The sequence below is a fragment of the Orbicella faveolata genome, unplaced genomic scaffold, assembly GCF_042242905.1.
Source record: "Orbicella faveolata isolate gen_17 unplaced genomic scaffold, um_ofav_v1 contig_34, whole genome shotgun sequence".
NCBI classification, from domain to species: domain Eukaryota; kingdom Metazoa; phylum Cnidaria; class Anthozoa; order Scleractinia; family Merulinidae; genus Orbicella; species Orbicella faveolata.
The window spans coordinates 10,824,694-10,848,026 of NW_028301563.1; the positions used below are offsets into that span (position 1 = coordinate 10,824,694).

General features: G+C 38.0%; 2 protein-coding genes and 3 long non-coding RNA genes across 5 annotated transcripts; 2 read left to right on the forward strand and 3 right to left on the reverse strand.

The window, feature by feature from the left end:
* Nucleotides 1-2,103: 2,103 nt before the first annotated feature.
* Nucleotides 2,104-3,133, forward strand: LOC149104753 (uncharacterized). Its single transcript, XR_016201310.1, has 2 exons — nt 2,104-2,163; nt 2,468-3,133. It is a non-coding gene; the product is annotated as an uncharacterized LOC149104753 (long non-coding RNA).
* A 382-nt stretch (nt 3,134-3,515) lies between these two features.
* LOC149104754 (uncharacterized) lies at nt 3,516-8,045 on the reverse strand. The gene is made up of 2 exons (XM_089270983.1): nt 7,841-8,045; nt 3,516-4,483 (listed from the first exon to the last, which is right to left on the reverse strand). The coding sequence occupies exon 2, from the start codon at nt 4,422-4,424 to the stop codon at nt 3,732-3,734; it is 693 nt and encodes a 230-aa protein (XP_089127109.1). The 5' UTR covers nt 4,425-4,483; nt 7,841-8,045; the 3' UTR covers nt 3,516-3,731.
* Nucleotides 8,046-12,051: 4,006 nt separating this feature from the next.
* Nucleotides 12,052-12,849, reverse strand: LOC149104755 (uncharacterized). Its single transcript, XM_089272259.1, has 2 exons — nt 12,843-12,849; nt 12,052-12,559 (listed from the first exon to the last, which is right to left on the reverse strand). The coding sequence occupies exons 1-2, from the start codon at nt 12,847-12,849 to the stop codon at nt 12,123-12,125; spliced, it is 444 nt and encodes a 147-aa protein (XP_089128385.1). The 3' UTR covers nt 12,052-12,122.
* A 948-nt stretch (nt 12,850-13,797) lies between these two features.
* Nucleotides 13,798-17,755, forward strand: LOC110065635 (uncharacterized). Its single transcript, XR_016201279.1, has 3 exons — nt 13,798-13,989; nt 15,054-15,095; nt 17,133-17,755. It is a non-coding gene; the product is annotated as an uncharacterized LOC110065635 (long non-coding RNA).
* Nucleotides 17,743-22,903, reverse strand: LOC149104756 (uncharacterized). The gene is made up of 4 exons (XR_016201285.1): nt 22,614-22,903; nt 21,875-21,934; nt 21,172-21,282; nt 17,743-18,897 (listed from the first exon to the last, which is right to left on the reverse strand). It is a non-coding gene; the product is annotated as an uncharacterized LOC149104756 (long non-coding RNA).
* Between the last annotated feature and the right edge of the window lie 430 nt (nt 22,904-23,333).

Sequence of the window (23,333 nt, forward strand, 5' to 3'; positions counted from 1 at the left end):
GGTAATAATAATAATAATAATAATAATAATAATAATAATAATAATACTAATAACACGTTTCCCATCCCAGTATGATCCTAAGACATTAAATATGTTTTACAGTTATCAAAATAATTTTTAATCATATAAAACAATAAAAGTTATTTAACTTGATTAACTTTTTAAAACAATGGTAATTAATTTCCAAGATTTCTGTTACCGTAAGAAAAATAAATTAACCTTAAGCCGTAAACGCCTCAACCTCACTGAGATCCTCTATCAATTACAGTGGAAGCTCTCTTAATGGACATTGTCGAAGGCTGAAATCTTTACTAACGACCGCCTCACAGACAAAACTCAATGCATTTGAACTCCTTAAAAACTATGCATTTATTCATTCCCGCAAGGAGACCAGACATTCCTGTAAGCGGCCGCAGACACTTTGGGAGCTTAAGAGTTAGACTTTTCCTTTGTTTTTAATCTTCTATGAGTGGATACCTGACAGGAATTGAGCCTGACTATGAAAGATACTCATAAACTGTCGTGAACTGTATTTAAGAAATAGAAACATGTACCGTGTTTCTATCGAGTTATAGAAACACAAGTGGAAGTTTGGGAGAACGAATGATGCTGTGGGAACATGAGCCGCAGGCGAGTGTTTCCACAGCTTTTTCGAGTTCTCCCAAACTTTCACGAGTGTTTCTATAACTCGATAGAAACACGGAGAACATGTTTTCTATTTCTTTTAGAAAACAGCGCAACGAAAAAACGAAAACAACTTGTTAACTTTGATTATAAAAATGTAAATTCTCTTTGCTTGCGCCATCATTACGTCAACAGGTCGTGCTAGTTCTGTGTTTCTATCGAGTTTTAGTACAAATCTACTAGCGTTCTATCACGAATGCCGTCCTCTGATTGGCTACGCTACTCACGTTCAATTCTGTGATAGATAGTGAGTAGCGTAGCAGCGTGCGCTGGGGGCCGCTTCTTTGTGTTTGTGTCTGTGAAGAGGATTTAGATGCAAGTTTTGAACGACTAGTAGATTTATACTAAAAAAATTAGATTATTCGCTCTCAATTTCTATGCGTCAGTGATAGAAATCTCGAGCTCATAATCTAATTGTTTAATAGAAACACGATTTTTAACCAATCAGTGCGCGTTTTTTCTCAGGGCTGATTTCTAACACTGCTTTTTGTTGCAGTGATACTGCTAATGTTGCATGTTATCATTGGTGTTCGAATTCTCCTCTTTCTTCTGACCGCGTCCAGTCTTAAAAATTTCAATATTGTAGCTGACAATGTACCGGGTGAAGCAAGAGACAAGAGCATCAACACTCTTCCCATGGTCATGTTTTCGCTTCCTTTCATTGACCAGAAAACTAAGGAGCAGACAAGGAGACAGCTACAAAATCTTAGTGCTAAAATCGTTGTCTCTCTGCATCCAGTCTTCAGTAGTAAGAAAGTCGGCAACATCTTCAAGACTCGAGAGCCAAAACCGAAGATCATAAGCGAACAATGCGTGATATGACGATATGATTGATCATCACAGTTATGCACACAGCTTAAGCAGTTGTGAAATTAGAGCCTTTAATTTCACAACTGCTTGAGCTCTGTGTATAACTGCGATGATCAATCATATCTTCATATCTTTCTCCGCAGTTGAAATATATGGTCTTTCATATATTCACTCGTAAAGCGTGATATATCATTTGAAATGTGGTCTATGCGACATCGACTATGTCGGTCAGCTTTACCAACCGACACCTATACCAACGCATTATCGAACACACAAGCTCAAGATTGGCAAACATATGAAACTATCGCGGACAATTTCTCGGTCCTCAAAAAGTGCCGAAATAAACTAGTCTGCCTTGTTTAGGAAATGTCGTTTACACAAGATCTCAAACCATCATTGAACGTGCAATCGAACTTTATTCGCGTGAAGCTATGTCATTAGCATAATTATCAATTTTTATCTTGATAATGATGTTGGATACATCGAAACGTCGAATAACGTTACTCCTTATATTTCTAATTATTTGCATCTTTAGCTTTTAGAAAATTCAAAAAGGATTTCAATATACTTTACATTCCCCATGCTTTTAAATATCCTGGACTGCGAGTAAGAATTCTACTTGAATACTGAATGCAAATGCGGAGAAATAATTGGAAACCGTTATTTGAGGTATCTTTCCGTTAGAATTCTGCTAAAATTAGATTATTCTCTCTCGATAACTGTGAGGTGATTGTTGATTCAGCCTTCGGTCTCATCAACTATCATCTCATGGGTAATCAAATGATGACAAGCGAAATAAGGATCATATCATTTCGTTCCCGTATTGTCAAAATTTTTATTTAGCATCTTTTATTATTACAGTGAAACCTCTATTAAGCGGACATCCTCGTGACCTTCCCAAGTGTCCGCTTAATAATGGTTTATAACTAGGGTATCTGAAAGATAGTAATGCTGCGGCACATTCTGTTGATAGGGACATGTTTACGCAGTTATTCATCTACAACTTTATGCAAGATGACGCATCGATGGCGAGGTGTGACAAGGGATCATGACAAAAAGGCACAATGATCTGAACTATGTTTGGAGATAAATTTAAAACGATATGGAAACTGAAGGAGCAGAAATCTAACTTATAAATTCTGTACTGGTACGCATTAAATATCTCTAGACTCTAGAATGTTGACAGACGGTATCGAGGACGCGTCCATCGCCACGGTCAAGGCTTTCATATTTGCTCTGTACTCAGATTAAAATAGAGCTTTACTTTTTCTGAGAGACTGGCTTTCACAAGTTTTACTCTTAGAATGCCCACGTAAAATGGTTTCGTTACACGGATCTTACGCGACTGGATCAACTCAATGTTTGCCAGGCTTTTAGATTATTTTTTTTAAAGAGCTTGTGAATCGGCCTTTGCTTAAAACACACACCTCCTGAGGTCTTCTTGTTCATTTGAGGCAAACCTGTGTTGTTTTTAATTCAGTTGCGAAATTTTACTTAAGTTTGCGAGAGAAGTGAGTTCTGCTGCACCTACACAGAAATGAAAAGACCCGGATGGTCTCGTGAGCTTTTCCATAGTTAATAAAGGGGAATGGTTATGAAGCCCGACAAACATACACTATGCATGAGTTACGTAATAAAACATTTCTATTGGTTAGCTCCTCGGTCGGTAGTAGATAGTAGTAGTAACTATTGTGTTTTTGTGCACGGTCAAGGCCAAAAAAGAGAACAAAAACATACAACAAAGAACTTTGGGGAGGTTCATAACCATTTCCCTCTATTAACTTCTATGGCTTTTCTCACGATTCGTGGACTGCGAGCTTTGTACTTTTGCAAGCACGTTTTTTTTTTTAAACCAATGAGAGCGCTTGTTATATGGCACTTTGTTATAACGAACGGTATTCTTTTTTGAACTAAGACACAGTATCCCACCAAAATATATAACAGCCCGTCTCTCCCTTTCCCCCCCCCCCCCCCCCCTCCACCCTTCCTCACCCGAGCCCGAATAAAGCACGAGGAACAAGTTTTTAACCCTTGCGTTTATTGTGAAAATATTTACGGTATTGTGATACAGTCGATTACAATGACGTCTATAAGTAGTTTGGTCAGATACATAGAGACAATAAAAGACAATTATCTCAGGTACTAAATGATACTATATTGTCCTTGTTTCTGTAGAAACGCCGTTCAAATATAACAGCTATTGAAGCACTGAATCAGTTCAAATTTCACCAAAAAAGTTATTTTTGCTTGAAGTATTTCTCGTAACCCTCGACCATACTTGCCAAAAACTGGTCGAACGAAGCGGGAACTTTCCTTCCGACAATCCACTCGATGTGCTTTGCTGGCAGCCATCCATTGTAGTTATTCTTGGAGAGACTGAACAGCGTACACGTTGCGCTTGGGTTGTTTTCGTCAGGGATAATCACGATGAAATTTCCTCCGTTGGTCGCTCTCACAAGGCCATCAGCTCCCTTCGGTTTTGACGGGTGCCAGGCATCTTTCTGGATCTGAATAAAAGCTTGTTTGCCAAACCAGTCGATTTCTTTTGGAGGTGGAAAAAACAAGAGGAATGAACGATCCCAAAGCGGGAATGAAATCGGATAACGCATAAATCTAACAACTCCTTTATTATCTGGATACGTTTCCAGGATTTCGTGATCCACGAAAGTCTTATCCCACTTATCTCGTTTATCCTGGTTTTTCGGGTCTAAAATTTCCATGTACATCTCCGCCGATAATGGAAGGTCGATCGAAGCAAGCATTGTTATCGGGACCTCGTCTTCGGGGAAGGTTTTAATCCAATATACGCGGCCAGGACTTCTGTGCACCTCTTTCCAACCACCTTTATCCAGGTCATCTTTGTACCACTTGGCTCTCTCGATTTCCTTCTCGTACGAAAAAGTGGTGGAAAAGTCTTCTTTGGACTGCATACTTTTTCGTGGATTGAACACTCAAGGCAGCTGAATAAGTCCTGGATGAAGACGCTATGCTGTTGAAAAATTCGGAAAATTTGCATTAGCAATGAGACTAATGAACCAAAGAGACGCTGCTTTTGTTATGGAGGATCAAACTGTATTAGAGCGTCTCAAGGGGGTAAACTGCTGGTCGAAAACAGGCAAAACGTTCAGCTGTTAGGCGTAAAAAATCAAACCATCGCGCGTATTTGGAGTCACATGGTGCTAGGTCTGTTTTCTTAAAATTTCATGTTAGTTTTTATATGTCGATCAAAATGGCGGCCCGGCCAGGATGCTAGAGGACTAGAATTTGAATATGGCAGTCTTCTAATCTACTTTTTTTTTTGTTGACTTGCCGAAAATTGACTGATTACAGAATGACAAAAAATGCCAATTATAACTGTTAGCCAAGATCGTGGCTAGAAATCCAGGACAGTCAGGGTTTTGGTTGTTTTGATAGTTTCATTCATTTCGGTAGCTCAGGTTTTAGTAAAGAGATTATGTGCTTATCCTAAGTCTACTTCGAAAATACGTCTTGTCATTTCTCTACGTGACTGATTCACATGAGGCGCCATGGCTGCTGACAAGAGTTGCATTCAAACCCCCCCGAATGTCGTTTCTCGAAAGGTACTGAACGGATTAAAGAGAAAAAGATCTCTTTGGAAAGCTCTTTCAAAGCGCAGGACAAGTAGAATTTCACTTGCTCCTGCACTCCGTAAATCCAGGCGCAATTTTTTGCATATTCAATTAACTTTTAAAGTTAAATGAAATTTTAACGTCATTTAAATTGACCAGTCGGGTGTCTTTCCTAAAACAGCCTTGAAGTGTGACCACGCGCTAAAATTAGATTAAAAAAGATTATCATCTGAAGATGCCCATGCGTGGGATGCGTTCTCTCGGATGGTAGTCTCTTGTTTAGTACATGCCTCTCAATCAAAAAAGCAAAATGTATTTCGAAACATTGCAGAACTCAGTATTGTAACGCAATTCGAGAAACAGTTATTGCCCCCGCAGGGTTTTGGCCCAGAGGCCAAAACCCGAAGAGGCACCTTAGGATTCCCCGCGTGTATACATACAAGGAATTTCAAAAAAGTAAGAAATGTGTTGGTAGTATGCGAAACGTTCTCGATTTGATGAAACTAGGCACGCACGGTGGTCTCGGGTAACGTGGGGCAAGGAACGCGGGCTCACAAAACGGCTCGAGTGGTGTCGGGTACATGAAATTCTTGATTTCAAGGTTCTCGCGGCCACGAGTTCGCGTTTCGCCATCTTCTAACAGCATTTCAAGATTCTTGTTCGCGTTTCAAGGTTCGCGCTTCGCCATCTTCGAGCAGGATTTCAAGGTCTCCCAACCACGAGTTCGGATTTCGCCATCTTCGAGCAGCATTTCAAGGTCAAAAAATACTCTCCAATTACAATATGCAGCAGTATGGCCAGCATGACGATTTTGGCGCGATCAAATGAATTCGCTTCGAAATGGCCGAGATTCTCATCTAGGACAAATTGAAAACGATTTCAAAGATCCTGAAGATGGATTTTGGGAGAAAAACAATTCAGAAGGTATCGTAAGAAATTCTGAAGTTTAACACAGGCGGCCCAGACGTTGAATATGATTAATACGTGACATTATGCTGTTGGCCATTGCGTTACAATTTTAGCCGTTTATAAGACAATTTATGAGAATGCTTCGAAAATTACTCTAAATGCTACGTGTAGAAAATAATTTGGATAAAATGGCTTACCTTATGTTTACATTGCGTTATTTTGATGGCTCTGGGTTCCTGGAGTTGGTTTAAAGCCATTTAGGCGAGTTTTACTTTCTGGCGGTTTGCTTCCCCTGAAGAGAAATTCTCTTTAGAGGAAGCAAACCGCCAGAAAGTAAAACTTGCCTAATTCTCTTTAGGTAAGGTAAGGCATTTTATTCAAATTGTTTTCTACACGTAGCATTTAGAGTAATTTTCGAAGCATTCTCATAAATTGTCTTATAAACGGCTAAAATTGTAACGCAATGGCCAACAGCATAATGTCACGTATTAATCGTATTCCAGGGTTCGAGACTAACGGTAGCCAACTCGCCACAGACTAGTAAAAGTTCCATTTGGGCTAGTGGATTTTGCGCTTCACTAGCCATTTTGGCTAGTGAAAATGAAAATTTGAGAGCACTGGAAACCCAGTGGAAACCAATTAAAAGTTAATTTTAAATTTTTCACAAAACGAAATCGAGTCAAAGCGTCCAGAATTTAAAACATCGGCTGTAATAAATATCATATATAATTTATTGGCCCAAACAAAAACTTTCAATTACTAAAATACGAAAGAATGATTGACTTTTTTGTTTGTTTGTTTGTCCCTAAAAAAAAGCGACGAACGACAAGCGAACTGCTTGCCGCTAATGATAAGTTTTGCGTGAAATCATGCGGAACTCTAGGGATCATGTTTCATGCGCGCAACATCTGCAAGTCAAGTTCGCTTTCCAAAAAATTAAAAAAATCGCAGTTGTTTGAAAATTTGAATGATGCCTATATAATATCGATGCCTGTGTTTGCAGCTTGTAAATAAAGTCAAGATGGAACGGACTGTTGTGTAAAAGAGTTCACTAAATTAGCCTCATGCCATTATATTACTGACTTAGATATTAGTAGATATTCACCTATTGATATAACTGAAATGTTACTAAAATAAGAAAGAATTGTGACTGAATAATTGTGACTTCTGAACGGATGACCGAACCTGGGCTTGAAATGATATCCTGACTTAAGACCCTGACTCGAAATTCTGACCAAAAATTCTGACTGGGGATCCTAATTAGACATCCAAAACGAAATCCTGACCAGAAAATACGTATCCCTGCGCAAGAAGCCAAATATTCGGGCTCGAATTCGCTCAAACGCGCGGATCGGCACACACCAAGTGTTCCAAACATGCAAAATATTTTGAGTTATTCAATGACAGGGGTGGCGAATGGTAAATGCGAGACTTTGCAAGACGAAGAGATTAGCGTTTTTCTTTGCAAGCCCGAGACATTTTGATTTCTTCAATTACGAGACCGAGACTTTAAAGTGTTTTAAATGCGAACTCAAGACGTTCAGGTTCTAAGATGTTGTGATGTCATTTAACTTTATAAAAGAATAGACAAATCGGTACTTGACGACTTTCTTAGCCTTGAAAACAATCGAGACTGCGAGACAGCTTTGTGAGAAAAATTGAGACTGCGAGACGCACATAACCGCTAAAAAACGAGACTGCGAGACCCGTGAAATTCGGCGAAAATTTTGCGAGACCATGGCTTTTTAAAGGACCATTCACCACCCCTAATGACGCCAAACTTAAAGAGTCACCTCTAGGCTAGAACACGGAGTAACTGAGGTACGTCGGCATCAAAGTTTTCATACCTTATAGTTTTTCAAAGTGTTCAATCTCAGTTGGGTCTTTGTTCTCCGGCCGACTGAAAAGCAGCTAGAAGCAACGGATGAGTAAAATGAGTTCGATAATCAAATCAACCTTGAATAAGACAATAATCACTCTGTCACGCGCCTTTCGAGCCAAATCAATACAAAGTCACGTAAAAATCTCGATTATACAAATAGATTCCATGTTGCCGTGCGTCTGTTCAGTAATTGATCGCAGAAGACGTCAAAATGTGGTAAGAACAAAAAAAAAATGTACATAGCCGAGTATGTTACTGAGGTTCTTACCACATTTTGACGTCTTCTGCGATCTATTCCTAAACAGACGAGCGGCAACATGAAATCTATTTGTTTGATATGATAACGAAAAAAAAAAGGTTAAGGACGTCTCTAAGCGTCTGTCCTCTAATTGATCATAGGTAAGAACCAATCAAAATGCCAGAATAATTCCATCAATTATGTTAAACAATTATTCGCCGAAGCAAAAAATACGTGCGTGCATGCGCTGCGAGACAGAGTTCTGCTCGGTCAGAGATTAGAGGAAACCTCTGCTCGCAACCGCTCGTCCAGAATCTGGAAAGAATAAATGAAAAATACCGGCTTTTGACAAGTTTTAACCGGTTTAAAACTAAAGCATGGCAGATAAGATTCAAGTCGTTGTCCGTTTACAAGACTGCCGACAATATCTGCTACCCCGTGGTTGGCTAAAAATTGCAATTGGCAACACTGCACTGACAAGGGTTCGATCGTCACGATTTAAAACTTGTGTCCGACGAATAACTGGTAATCTTTGATCTTTTGCTGTTTTCACAGTAGCCTGCGAACGCAGACGTATTTCCGGCTGTCGCTTGTCTCCGCCGAAAATAACGTCTGCGAACCCGAGCCAGGAAACGATTTCTGTGACGTAGGGATTTTAAGTCAATCACAGCTTAGCTTAAGTAGCCCCAGAATCACTGCGCGAGGTATTCGCTACGAGGAGCACTCGAGTTTCATTCTATCATGGAATCTGATTAGCCAAGGATAAACAAAAGTCATTACGTCGGAGACAAGCGACAGCCGGAAATACGTCTGCGTTCGAAGGCTATTTTGACAGTTCCAGAATCTATTGCTGTATATTAATCGAATTCAACAAGCTCTTCATTGTCAAAGGCACGTGATGTGAGGGTTGATAGTTTAAAATTCTTTAACAACATGTTGTCCATCAGTTTCCGAAGCAGGTGCTGAACAGCATGGTCTTGAATGAAGCCAGTTTTAGTTTAATTCGTCAGTTTTTTAGTCGCTGGTTACCTCGTAGACGTTTGCGAAATTTCTGTAGTAAACGGCGGAAAAGCCGGAATTCAAGTAATTCACCTGAATTCACCACAATTGACCGCAAGATGACTAAAAATACGTTTTGCATGACAATGCACGACACGTTCGGCATGCTGGTGTAGTTCGCGCATGTACGATAGGAAATCGAGTTGGTGTGAGCAGATTATTTTCCTCTTGTCTCCCACCGAGCAAAAAGACAAGGGAGTCTCAGGCTAACATGAATTCTGATTCAATTTACGCATCGTCTTTAAAAATAGACTCAGAACGTTTCTTTTCTTTTTTAAAAAAAGGCCTTTTTGCAATTTATTTTCGACCAATCTTTTTAATTGTTAGATTAAGTGTTTTAGATTTTCGCTGATAGTTATTGCAAAACGCTTTTGAACATTTGGATACTGACGCCATAGAATATTTTATGATGATGATGATGATGATGATTATTATTTCGGAAATAGATAGCATGTACTGTGTTTCTATCGAGTTTTAGTATAAATCTACTAGCGTTCTCTCACGAATGTCGTTCTCTGATTGGCTACTCTACTCACTATCTATTCTGTGATAGATAGTGAGTAGCGTAGCAGTGTGCCCTTGTTAACAAAATGACGGCCGTTTCTTGGCGTTTTTGAAGCGTCTGTGAAGAGGATTTAGATGAAGTTTTGCACGACTAGTAGATTTATACTAAAACAATTAGATTATTTGCTCTCGATTTCTATGCGTGATAGTTAACTCGGGCTGCGCCCTAGTCAGCTATCGCGCAATAGAAATCTCGAGCTCATAATCTTTATTGGTATAAATCTACAGTCAAACCTGCATATAACGGTCCTGTATATAGCGGTCACCCTGTGTATAACGATCACTGAACAATCTCCCAAAAATCGTCCCTTATATTTACTGTTCAGTTGACCTGCGTATAGCGGTCACCTGTATATAACGGTCACCTGGCCATTTCCCAAGGGTGACCGTTATATACAGGTTTGACTGTACTAGCGTTCTATCACAATGCCGTTTTCTGATTGGCTACGCCACTCACTATCTACTCTGTGATAGATAGTGAGTAGCGTAACAGCTTTGTGTTTTCGAAGTGTCTTTGAAGAGGATTGAGATTAAATTTCTGAACGACTAGTAGGTTTATACTAAAACAATTAGACTATTCACTCTCGATTTCTATGCGTGATAGTTGACTTGGGCTTCACCCTCGTATACTATCACGCGTTATAGTTCATCACTAAATTTTCTCCGATTCTTATTGGTTTAAATTGATCACGTAACGCGATAGTGTTCATCCGCAGAGAGACACTATCAGCCCATAGTGCCCGTCCGAGGAAAATACCCGGATCGAGAGTACCCGTCCGTGAAAAATTTTCTGTAAACAAGCCAGCTTATAAAAAAAAAAATAGACAAATGAAATCTAAATTTTACATATGGCTTTCACGGCTTTCATCTAAAAAAGTTGAAAGTAATTCGATATGATTTTTGAACTGGCGCGAGGAAGAAAATTTAGTGATGAACAATAAAGACGATAGAGTGTTTATGTCTCGGAACTATATATCGGTCTGATAGTTGCCCCTTGGAGATTTGATGTTCTTAAAACTAGCATATTTGCCATCGAAGCTTCGCTTCTCGGGCAAATATTTGTTTTAAGAACATCAAATTTCCTCAGGGGCAACTATCAACAGATAGTTCTTCAACAGAAACACTCTATTGTTTAAATAGAAATCTCAAGTTCATAATCTAATTGTTTAATGAAAACACTGTGATTTTTAACCAATCAGCGCGCGTATTTTCTTAGGACTGTGTTGTAAATTATTGTCTTTTATTATTATTATTACAGAAATTATTTTAGAGAAAAAACTTAAGGAAGAACAGAATTTCTAAATTTTTGCCAGATGCATGTAAGATTCAAGTTTTTATGAAATAGTATTCAATAAAGTTTGATATTATTAAAAAAATATATTATTATTATTATTATTATTATTATTATCGTTATTATTATTATCAAGTTAGGCAGTAAAACAAACAAGCGAAACACTACAAAAGATACTACTAAAAACTACTAAAAAATGCAGCAGCTATATTCTACAACAACACGCGCTTTATTACCCAAATAGGAAAAAACTCTTAGTTACAAAAAAGATAATTAAAACAGAAAATTAGGTAAATTCACCCTCGAAGAACATCAAATTTCCGCGGAGCAACTATTAGCTTATAGTTCCTCGACAGAAACACTCTATTGTATAAATAGAAATCTTAAGCTCATAATCATATTGTTAAATATAAAGAATACAAGCAAGTAAGTGAAACACGAGCGGAGAACGAGTATTTCTCCCTGCTTCTTGAGTGTTCTTGTAAATTGAAAACAAAGCCACGGTCAAGACTTTTACATTTGGTTAGTACTGAGGCTTTACTTTTTCTAAGAAAACTGGCATTAAAAAAGTTTTAATCTTAGAATGTGCGTGCCGTGTAAAATGGTTTGTTAAAGATTTACATCTTACGCAACTGCATCAACTCAATGTTTTGCCAGGTCTTCAATCATTTAGATCTTTCCCGCATTCCACTTCAGTGCGTACGAACAATAGCACCAGAGCGAGGTTGGGGTGGACATTTTCATACATTTGTTGTATTTTTGTCCACGCTGACCTCGACTCGGCGCTATTGCTTGTTGGAATGCGGGAAAGGTCTAAAGAACCATCTGAATTCCTTTGTTCAAGCCACCTGAGGTCCTCTTGTTCATTTGTAGCAAAGTTATGCTATTGTCAAGTCTGATCTAAAAGATCTTTAAACACTACGTTATTGCCAAAATATTTACTGTATTGCGATACAATCGATTACAATGATGTTTATGAGTGGTTTGGTTACATTCGTATTGGCAATACAAGACAACTATCTCAGCTACTGAAAGATGCTATATTGTCCTTTGTTTTCATAGCAACGTGAATCAGGTCAAATTTCACTAAAAAAATTATTTTTGCTTGAAGTATTTCTCGTAACCTTCGACCATGCTTGCCAAATACTGGTTGAACGTAGCGGTAACTTTCCTTCGGACAATCCACTCGATGTGCTTTGTTGGCAGCCATCCATTGTAGTTATTCTTGGAGAGACTGAACAGCGTACATGCTGCGCTCGGATTGTTTTCGTCAGGGATAATCACGATGAAATTTCCTCCGTTGGTCGCTCTCACAAGGCCATCAGCTCCCTCCGGTTTTGACGGATGACAGGCATCTTTCTGGATCTGAATAAAAGCTCGCTTGCCAAACCAGTCGATTTCTTTTGGAGGTGGAAGAAACAAGAGGAATGAACGATCCCAAAGCGGGAATGAAATCGGATAACGCATAAATCTAACAACTCCTTCATTATCTGGATACGTTTCCAGGATTTCGTGGTCCACGAAAGTCTTATCTTACTGATTAATAAGCATTTTTCTTCATTCGCCTTTAATTTATTACATTTCTTTTCTGTTCCTGTGCATTCCCTCTTCCAGTATATGTCAGTCGCCACTGTAGCCTCCGAAATCTGAAACTTCGTTAAAATCTATCATTTAATCGGATCGGGGATAAATGTGACGCAAATTTTCAGTTCGATGCATGCTGTTGTTTTGATCAATTATGATTACAAATTTGAATTGTAGATTTAATTCAAAGAGCGCACGCTTGCGCTGATAATTATTCATCGCAACTCCGACTTGCCATGACCTTCGTTGGTCTCTGGTTTATGTTTCTGCAAAGAAGATGAACGTTTGCCACACAAAGCTGGTAAACAAGACGACTGGCGTAAGTATAATGGAAAGGAGAAATGCTCCAAAGCGAAATTATGGATAATGAAACGGCACTGAACGAGATAAGCCAGTGTAGACTGACTCGAAGGTAAGACACACGGGGTTTACAATGGAAGTTGCGAGCAGAGCTTTTTATCTCTGAGCATAACAGTTAAGTCTTCGAAGGATGCTTCTCCTGTTGGTAGAATTATAGAAATAAATTCTAAACCAATTGATATTTGTTAACATTCTTGGTGTAAGTTTTCAACGCCGCTTCCCAACCGGCGACTAACGGAGACACGGAGAACGTTGTTTATGTTGAGGCAAACAACTCTTTCTCCAGGACAAAATTGATGTACAATCTTTTCATTTTTCAGATAGACTGTAAACAACAGTTTTAAAAAGGCGAAGTGTAGAAGACTATAGTAAGCATTTTCAGTAAGTATGGCATTAAAATCTTTTTGAACGCAACAGTATTTAATTTGGGACCATTGTATCGTAAAATCTCCACAATAAGCCTTGGCATCGTATTTCTTTAAAAACTTTTTTGGTGGGGGATTATTTTGGAAAAAGATTTTGTGTTTCAAATATATTTTGATTCATATTTCGAAGTGACTTTTGAATGAGAAACGTTAAGAGCATTGAAGTATAGGGTAAACCTCCACAGCCACGGACATGAAGCACGAAGGCATTTATATTCTACAGTTCACTGAACAGTTGTAGGAACATCACAAATCTATGGAGACATAAAAATCGAACAAATTCTGCAATAGCTGGCTTACATTTGGAAGAAGTTATATTTCACTTTAAGAGCCAAATCTAATTTTCGACCCCTGAGCTTACATTTTGCCTTTTTTTTGAGGGGGGGGGGGGGGGTACTTGTTATGTGGGCTGGTGTTTGGGGAGTTTATTTTCGGAAATAGTGTAATGTTGGTGAAAATACTCTACCGTTATAGCTCAAGATGTAATCTTAGCGACTAATTTTCTTTTTTTCTTTCACACGGTACAAGACTTGCAGACACAGCGCATGAAGCTTGTGAAGTACGTTAAGTTGATGATTGGCTGTTTGCGGCCGGTAAGTGATTTTCAGTTGAATCTTTTGCCATATCTAGGAAACAAGAAGCCCTTTGCACAATCCGGTAACCGGGCCGGTCACATGGTACAAAATCACACATGCTGGGACGCAAGTTTGCACAGTGGGACTTCCAAAACAAAACAACTCACACCAGTCCACCTTGACCTGCCTTTGTTTTGGAAGTCCCACAGTGCAACTTGCGTTCCAGCATGTGTGATTTTGTACCAGGTGACCAGATCGTGCAAAGGGCCTATCTTATAAGAACACAGAGACGACGTAAAAGAGGGGAATACCGGGTTGAAAAAATTTTAATTCAAGCTGTGACGGATCAGAAGGATCTGAATTTAGATAACGTGCAACTCCCCACCCCTCCCCACCCAAAGGCTATGGTATTGACGTGTTTTTGACTTGTCTTTGGTACGTTAGTATGATTTCCATATTCAAAAGGAATTCTAATTCTTCAAGTTCTAGTTAATTTAAAGTTACCCAGGGACATTCTGGTTCACCGGGATACAGCATTAGTATTGGGGTTTGAGAACTGAAACAAGGTTAAGCTAAGAATGTGTGAGTTCCCGCACTTTTATAAATCGATACAGTTTGTAAAATGTTCTACAACACATTGACAAAATTATCATCACGACGCAGAAGTTACCATGGCAACACTAGAGGCAACACTAGAGGCGACCTTATTGAAATATAGCTTTTGTGGAGGTTAAAAAATACTAAGGAAAGGGGTCTGTGATGCCGTTAAATTTTAAACATCTATGGCGGCAATCAACCCCTATACGTTGCGCTTAATAATGCTTAATACTGACGCACAGTGATTCGACACCGTTATGATGAGCAACCGCGAAACAAAGGTTATCGATTCAGCTCAGTAAATTGGTGTAGGAAATCTGAATTTTGGATGGGAAAAGCTTGTGTAAGTTGGTTTAACAAAGACTTTAAAACAATGTTGAATGAAAGTACCTAAAAGCATAAGCCGATGTTTTTCCTATTAAATCTGCAGGTGATTGGCTTTTTTCATGATTATATTTTATTAATTGTATTTCTTCTCTTCGCAGCGGTTCAAACTGTTATCACGCTGACAACAGCATTCTCTCATGGTAAGTTAACAATATTTACTTATAATTAATTACATTTTTGTTTATTTTAATGCCTTATTGTTATCGATAAGAAACGACGTCACATATCCTCGCTTAAAATTCGCTTAAAATTACTTGTATTTTTTTTTGGAAAAAAACTTCGAAGTAGTTACAACTTTCAGGGGAACTAATTCCGAATAAATCGAGACTCGTAAGCTTACATTGTCATGGTTGCCTCAGGTCAGGTAATGGTAATGGGAAAATAGAATATTTCAAAATCAAAGAAAATTAAGGGATTTGGAAAATTGACACTTTGTGAAAAGTAGCGGAACCTGAACTGAACTGACACGTTTTGTGTAAAGTAAAAGAAAGAAAAAAGTTCACACGGACTACAGTACACTGTTTGTTTTGACTTGTCACGTATTGACAGACATGGTTCGAGTTATCGAGGGTAAGATTATATAGAAAATCGTCCTGAAGGGAAACGAAAATTGCTTCAAGTTAGCGGGAGGTCCGAGTTATCGAGAGTTCGAAGTTACCGAGGGTAACAAGTGCTTGGTCAGCGGTCACCTTTAAACAAAGCAGATGACCTCGATGAACTATAAACCTGAGCCTGCGATATAGTGACGTCTACTGGCCAGCCGATACCTTGTTTTGACAGGTATCAATTGAGCATAACATGGATGTCAAATATCAAAGACGTACGCTGTAAACCAAGACTTGGAATTAGCTGGAGTATGGCCGCCATGTTGCGCGACGTCGTCGTTGGGCGCACGCGCCCGCGATCCCTGACGCAAGCCATGTTGACCATGAAAAAAGAGTTGAATGGGTTTCTATTTCACGTATTGTTTCTAGTGATATTTTTACTTTGGACTGAGGAAGCTCCTTTTTTGTAACTCGTTTGACCAGCTTTAAGGAGTGAAGAGTAATATAATAGAATGCAAGGATAACAAAATTTCAGAATAGAAAGTGGAATAATGGCCGCGGGAATGAGGTATAACGTGTTATTGTTTGCAATCAGATCGCGTCTTCTTGAAATAATCAAAAGACGAGTTTCGGAGATTTTCGCGGCCTAACGACATATGTGGCAAATTTAAGGAGAAATTAGAGAGAATGATAGTTAAAATGTCAAAAAATTTCTCCACTTCATCTGATAATCTCTGTAAAACATTAACAGGCACTGTAAAAGGAACTTTGCTCCTACTCTTGTCTTTGACATATCGTCTCATTAACTTTACATTTTAGTTTCGCACCTGGGACACAAAACATGTCAAATTATGTACTTGAAAATGCAAAATATCCTCAGTCAGTGAAATTTCGCTCGTTGATGAATAAATGCACGTAGTACGGTGGTCATGATATTATTGCAGTCAAACTGGAGCGATTGTACAATACCGGGCCAGTTATTAACATATCCCTCAAGTCTTCTGAGAACGAACCATGTAGAAACTAAAGAAACCATTCAAATTCAATGAGATGTAAATGAGTGACCCAGTATTCTACAATCTAGCCGTCAAACGCTTGTCTGTATTAATTCTAGGGTTATATGTCTTGCATACCCAAATAATTTAAGAAGCTGTACGATAAGTAGCCAACAAAACACTAGTCGAATTTATTTTTCTTAAATTTCCAGCAACTGTTAATTCACAAATATGTGACGGCCTCTTTGAAAATCACCTTTTGTGGCGCGTTTTTGCTTTTAATTACTTCACGTCAATATTTCGTTTTTAACTGAGATAAACCTAAATATTCGAATAAGTTCATACTTAAAAATTTATAATCATTTAGTGATATGCTACTGTGCTTGACTTGTTGCACAACGCCAGAATAGTTAAGAAGACTTACAAGTGTGAGCTTCATACTCAAGAATTGTTTGAATTATACGTTACAAACTGTCTTGTCCGCAAGATGTTTGGAGTAAAATTCAAGACAAAATTTGAATTTTGCTACTGTTAGGCCAGTTTAAGACAGACAGTTTACGACAGAGTTATCATTATTCAGTAATCGTTTTTCAAAAAAAAACTTTATTTTAATGTTTATTTTTCTGTTTTTTTCCAGGAGTGAAAGAATGACATCGTTCTGTTGAATCATTATTGAAGGCGCTGTATAACGAAGCTCACACACGCAAATACAGTTAATAAATAACGTGAAAGCTCTCTACACGAGTCTTTTGGCGAGATGTCAACACGCGCTCTTAAAATGGGCCAAGAGGTTTACAAATAAAATTACAAGTCTTTTGGTGAAAAACGTTTGCGCTGTCGAAAAAAACTAAGTCTTTTTGCGGGAAGAAAGTCTGCGCTTAGAGTCTATAAATTTATCAAAAATAATAAGTCTTTTGGCGGGAAAAAAGTCTGCTGTTTTAAATGGAGTCTAGAAATTTGTCAAAAATAAACTAAGTCTTTTGGCGGGAAAAATCTGGGCAGTTCGCTGTCAGATTTGCCCCATCAAACGCCAGCATTTATTTTGACTTGTTCCTAGACCCTGTTTAAACGTGCAGAAAGTTTTCCCGCGTCGGCAACCCTACATAGTCAAAAAACAGTAAAAGAGATAGCCTACATTTTCACTAGTTTCCAGGCCCCTTTAAAAGCGCAATATTTTAAAATTTATTTTCCTTGTTTTGTTTCTTTATTATTTTCATTTTATTACTTTCAAATAAAGCAAGACTCATTTGTTGGTAACAATGGTTTCTTTTATTTCCTCTAGTAAAGTGTCAACTAAATATACAAGTTGTAAAATCAATTTAGTTTATTTCTGGTGTCACAAATCTCTAATTGCAAAGTTCAATAGCAATATTACATGCAAAATCCATGAAAACTAAAACTAAGTACACAAGATCCGCAATAACTATAAAGATCAATGTAAATTCCATTTTAAACCAAATTATGTACGAAATAAATCTTTCGCAAAAATCGCTAATTAAGCAATAAAGACAAACGTTTGACAAAAAAATTCAAAACTGGCCGATAGCTTTCTGGCAAAAATTAGCTTTGTGTAAACCAAGTAAACTTCTTTGAAACATATCGATGGATAAGACAACTTAATCGCGTTATTGCAGACAAAACATGGAATATGAAATATAAACCCTTCAAAAAGCAAATAAGTGCAACCAGAAATTTACTGTTTACCTGTCAAGTAATACGGGTAATATTTTCTTGCAACTAGTAGCTCAATAATGTTGTGTTGTAAGTTAAAAGCGTTTCCACGAGTATTTACAGCCATGTTATAAGTTGCGGCATCATGTTGCGCGAGGACGTTACTCGACGAGTTCTCCTTGGTACAACCTTTTTGCAGCAACTTACAACACTGATGATAATACGCACAACAACTCTTTTCAACTGAAAACACAACATTGCTGAGCGAAAAATTGCAAGAAAATATTACCCGTATTACTTGACAGGTAAACACGACATTTCTGGCTGCCCGCTTGACTTGGCCTCATGTAGTAATCAATACATCGCAAGTATTTTGAAACTTCTTTAAGATTTTTTTTGAAAGTTGTTTCTCAAGATAAGTAATTTGGTAACAAATTGGACTTATTAACTCCCTCCAAAATACAAATTCAGTCTCAACTCTATCCAAACTGGAAAAGTAAATTCTCTATAGCACGTTCTGATTTTCTACAGCGAAACTGTCTTGGAACTGAAGTCTTATATTTTCTATGAATATACTTGCAACGATAACATTTGCTCTTTATCTAATGTAGCACAGAGTACAGATACCACGCAGGCGTAATACATAATAAATACACTGCATGTTAGTAGGCATCAATCGTCCACGAGAATCTAGAGGAGTCCCGAAGAACCCACCTGGTAGCTGAGCAACTCTGAAAAAAAAAAAATACAAAAAAAAATCCATGTCAGTACTTTATTCCCTTTTCATGGGCTTGCATTGAATAAATTGTACAAAAAAATGCACAGATGGGAATGCAATCTCGCAGTGATACTATAGACGGTGCAGAAATAATCTACGTTTATAGAACGTAATGATGGGTTTATACAATGAATACAAGACAAATAAACACATAAATAAACATCTCCGCGGAAATCGCATTTTCAAACGGGATAACGGGCAATTACGAGTACCTACAAAACGTGGCTTGCATTCTGACACAAGTGACGGACAATTTCTCGAAATTTGAATTATGATGCTGGATGCGTCGAACGTAGAATAACGTTACTTTTAATATTCCTATTTTCCAATTTATTATCTTAAACAAACGAACAAACAAATTGAAATATCCGAATATTCATTGTAGATACCGGATAGACTCTTTACATAAATCGGAAGTGTATAGTAGCAGCTCTTGTAAGCTTGTAATTGTACTTGTCACATAGTGCAGCAGCTGTTATTAGTGAATTTAAGAAAACCACGACGGGAACGGGAACGTCTCTAAACAAAAGGTTTAATGAGCAGAACAACGGCTGTGCTCGTGCGTTATAATTCTTGGTACATTTCTTTGCCGTCCTCTGAAAAACAACGACGTGAAGTGACCAAATGTTGCGTTTTCTGGAGAACTTGGACGACGACGGCTTATTTTTAAAGTTTCAATTTCAAATTTATCGCTGTGTTCCAGATTCAGTTTCGAGATAGTCTTGACAGTGAGAAACAGCAAAAAAAAAATGGCCTTAGAGTATCGCGAGATTCATAGGTAAAATATAAATTCATTTTTTAATCGACGTTGTCCTCGACGTCGCCGTTTTGATTTCTTAAGTCCCTTGTTATTGTTTTAGGGCTAGAGGCATTGTTTCTGTTGTTTGTTCTATTGTTCTGTCCAAGGGTATCGAGCCATTCATGTGGGACCTTGTGAGAGCTGCTACATGATGCACATAAATGGTGCCGATATTTGATTAATTAACAATTAGACCCGTAGCCCGCAAGGGCTACGGGTCAATAGCCCATGAGGCTTCGCCTCATGGGCTATTGACCCGTGGCCCTTGAGGGCGAAGGGTCTAGTTGTTTTAGTATCACCCAACTAGTCGGACAGAAAAGGTAAATAATAAAGTTAGCAAATGCAAGTTGAAGAAATATTTATTTGGGAATAAAACGAAAGAAAGCGTCACGCTCGATGGCGCCAATTTCGCTACTCGATGACTATTACTAATAGTCCCCTAGTAGCGTAGCCAATCAAAATGCAGGATTTGCATTAGTCCACTAGTTGGGTGATACTAACAATACTTATAACATCCTAAGCCTCACATTCATGTGAAAAATCCTTTTGTCTGGAAACATTAACACGAGGTTTAGGATGTACAAAGTATTTTTATCCTTATGTAGGCGCCATTTATGCAAAGTGTCTATTGCTTTAACAAAAATCGCTTTGTTACTAAATTTGCAATATAATGCAAAACTAAAATGGCGGCTTTTGTGGACATGGCCTTGTGAGGGTCATCCAAGGTCATCCAAACTTGAATGGAGCGTTCTAAGCAGATTCCACGTCAACGGAGATTCCAACAAAGTTTTGGTCTATCGAGATAAATTTTAGACGTTCTGCTTTTCAAATGTGACCTGCGGCAGTATTGTACGTTTTACAAAAGTATAGCCATATACGGAAATCTCTTATGCATACTATTTTGGAAATGTCGTTCTATTCGTTTATGTATGAAGGTGTAAAAGAACTTGAATGCACATTCAAGTATAATGCTACACAGAAATCTCACTCTGATCTCAAAATATGGCAATAAATAAGTGACAAGTTACATAACACGAATGAAAACCTGACCAGACTATTAATCATGAGTGAGGTGTAATAAACAATTTTTTTTTCATCATTTTTGTTGAAAACCTTTCTAATTTCTGCCACATTCATATTAAAATTAGGCCGTTGTTACTTGTTTGTTTGTTTGATTGGGTTTCATTTTAGTCGCAATAGGTGAGTACATGCTTTTTGGGAGTATCTGACAACAATTTCAAATCACCCGTGTATAGGTAGATTTACAAGAATTTGCGATTTGCAAGCATTCACCGATGGCAGAAGTCTCTCAGTTCGCACGACAAAAAAAAAACTCGCATCGGCTGATTCAGTTAACAATCCTTTGGTCATGGGAGACTTTAACGGTTCATCGCATGAAATAACACTAAACAACGTCAACTTACTCACCAATACGTCTTTTAGCAAGACAAGTCCTGGTCTTTCTGCAGTCTGACACCATTCAACTCATCATGCGCCACAGCACAGCATTACTGGCACCGATTCTTCACAGCACTACCACTGTACACAGGTCAATTGAGCAGTATAAGTGATAAAGGCTTTTCAAAAACCAAAAAAATATATACCATCTTTTACTGAAGAGAAATAACAACCCAAAAACTATATTTCAAGTCGCACCAAAAGAACAGAAAACGATGCTACAAGATAAACTAGCACAAGCTAAGCCTGTTCACACAGAAGCGGCCGATCCCGCACACAATCCCTGTTTTCGTCATCGAGTAACTGAGGACCCCCACCTTGTTCCCTACTCATTCGGGCCTTAAAGAACCTTGTTCGATCTAGTATTTGTGCTTTATTTAGTTTTCATTTGAATATTGGTTAAAAATGCTTGTCCAAACAACAAACATGGTAGTTACGTGGATTTTCCCGCGCTTTTCTCTGGGTGCAAAGTTTCGCTTTGTGTTCTGATTGGTTCAATACGCTATATAAGCGTGTCCTCATTGCCTAGTTTTTGGTTTGAAAAAAACAGCAACAACAACAACAAAACAAAACAAAACGGAACGAACTTTACAATCTAGGTGTAGCAAACAGGAATGAGAACAGAAATTCTGAGACTAGAAATGAAAACAAAAAGGTTATTTTTCAAGCGTACCTGACGTAATCTTAACACGGATGGCCGCATTAGGATATCCATTTTCTGGTTATCTTATTCCTGGAAACAAGAAGTAAGAGAGCAATTAATTCAGACGACTCATTTGCAATTTGTTATTTCATTTACGCAGTAAGCAAGTGGGCTTCATGTAGTCCCTGTCGTTTCGCAGATGAGTCATTTCATCATTTAATTATCAGGCAAGTGGAAGTTTCAAATGTAAACTAGACTATCTTCACACCATCGGAAAATAATCAACAATGGCTAGCTAGAAAAGCAGACATACAAATATTGAATGCTGTTAGATGCACGACTCGGCCCATGTCCCGACTCGCTTTTAAATGAATAGCAACAATTTCTGGATGATATCTGGCGCAAGAATGACAAATAAAACTAAAATGCGGCCAAATAAAATTAATACAACAGAAATGGGAAAGAAATGAATGGAGAGAATGTCGGTTGTCAAAAGTTCCAAAATATTGCGTCCTGCATGAATATTGTCTTTGGTCTTTTATGTTCTGGATCGAAGGCCACTCGTTTATCAGAATCATACGTCATGCGCCATTCTCTCTATGTAAAGTTGTTTACTTATTTTAAAAACTTCAGTGGGTTGACGAGCGTTTTCTAAAATACTTCATGACTAACATTTTCTTACAAATTTGGTACGACATTTCGCGAACGAAAAACAGAGGCTACGTTTCGTTTGTATAAATTTAACATTAATTGCATGAACAGTCCCTACCTTAATAACAGAGAACTCAAAAATCACTTGGAGACAGCACACAGTGTAATCTTTGCTTTATCAAAAGCACGTGCTTGTAAACTTGCTGCAGGAAAAGCTCTTGTCCTCGATATTTGTGTAGGCAACAGTTCAAAACGTACGGATAATATCTCACCAACACTTTAAACGTTTGTCCATGACCAGTGGGCGACTTTCAAGGTAGAATTCTTCCTGATAGATGGGACGGTAAACGTTCATGCAGCACTGAACAACTTTACGCAACGAATGTTCCATCACATTGTATAATTTGCAATTGAAATTTTCAAATTTCCGCGACCACGGACCGCGCGACGTTTCCGATGCTGTTATTTGATTGGTTGGCTTTCTCATCGTTATTAAGAGTGGTAACTTTAAAATAATCTTTAAGAGATGCATTCGCATTTTTACAGAAAATTAAATTTGGAGACTTTAAAATAATTAACTTTTTCAGTTGTTGAAAAAGTTTATTTTTTGCGAGATATTTAAAATTTATTTCAAGACGTACACTTGGATTTTTACAAAAAAATTGGATTTGGAGACTAAAAGTCAACTTTTTCAACTGTTGTTTTTACTGATCTTTCTATTCTCTTCTGTTTTTCATGTTATTCTCTTTCCCTAGTTTTGCCACTTCCGCTGATTTTATTTCGGGCCCCTAAATCTCCAGAACAAAACTGTTGTGGAGTTGAAACATACGTGTACAAT

Coding starts and splice junctions, on each gene's coding strand:
- LOC149104754 (XM_089270983.1), bottom strand. CDS start 4,424: ATGCAGTCCAAAGAAGACTTTTCCACCACTTTTTCGTACGAGAAGGAA.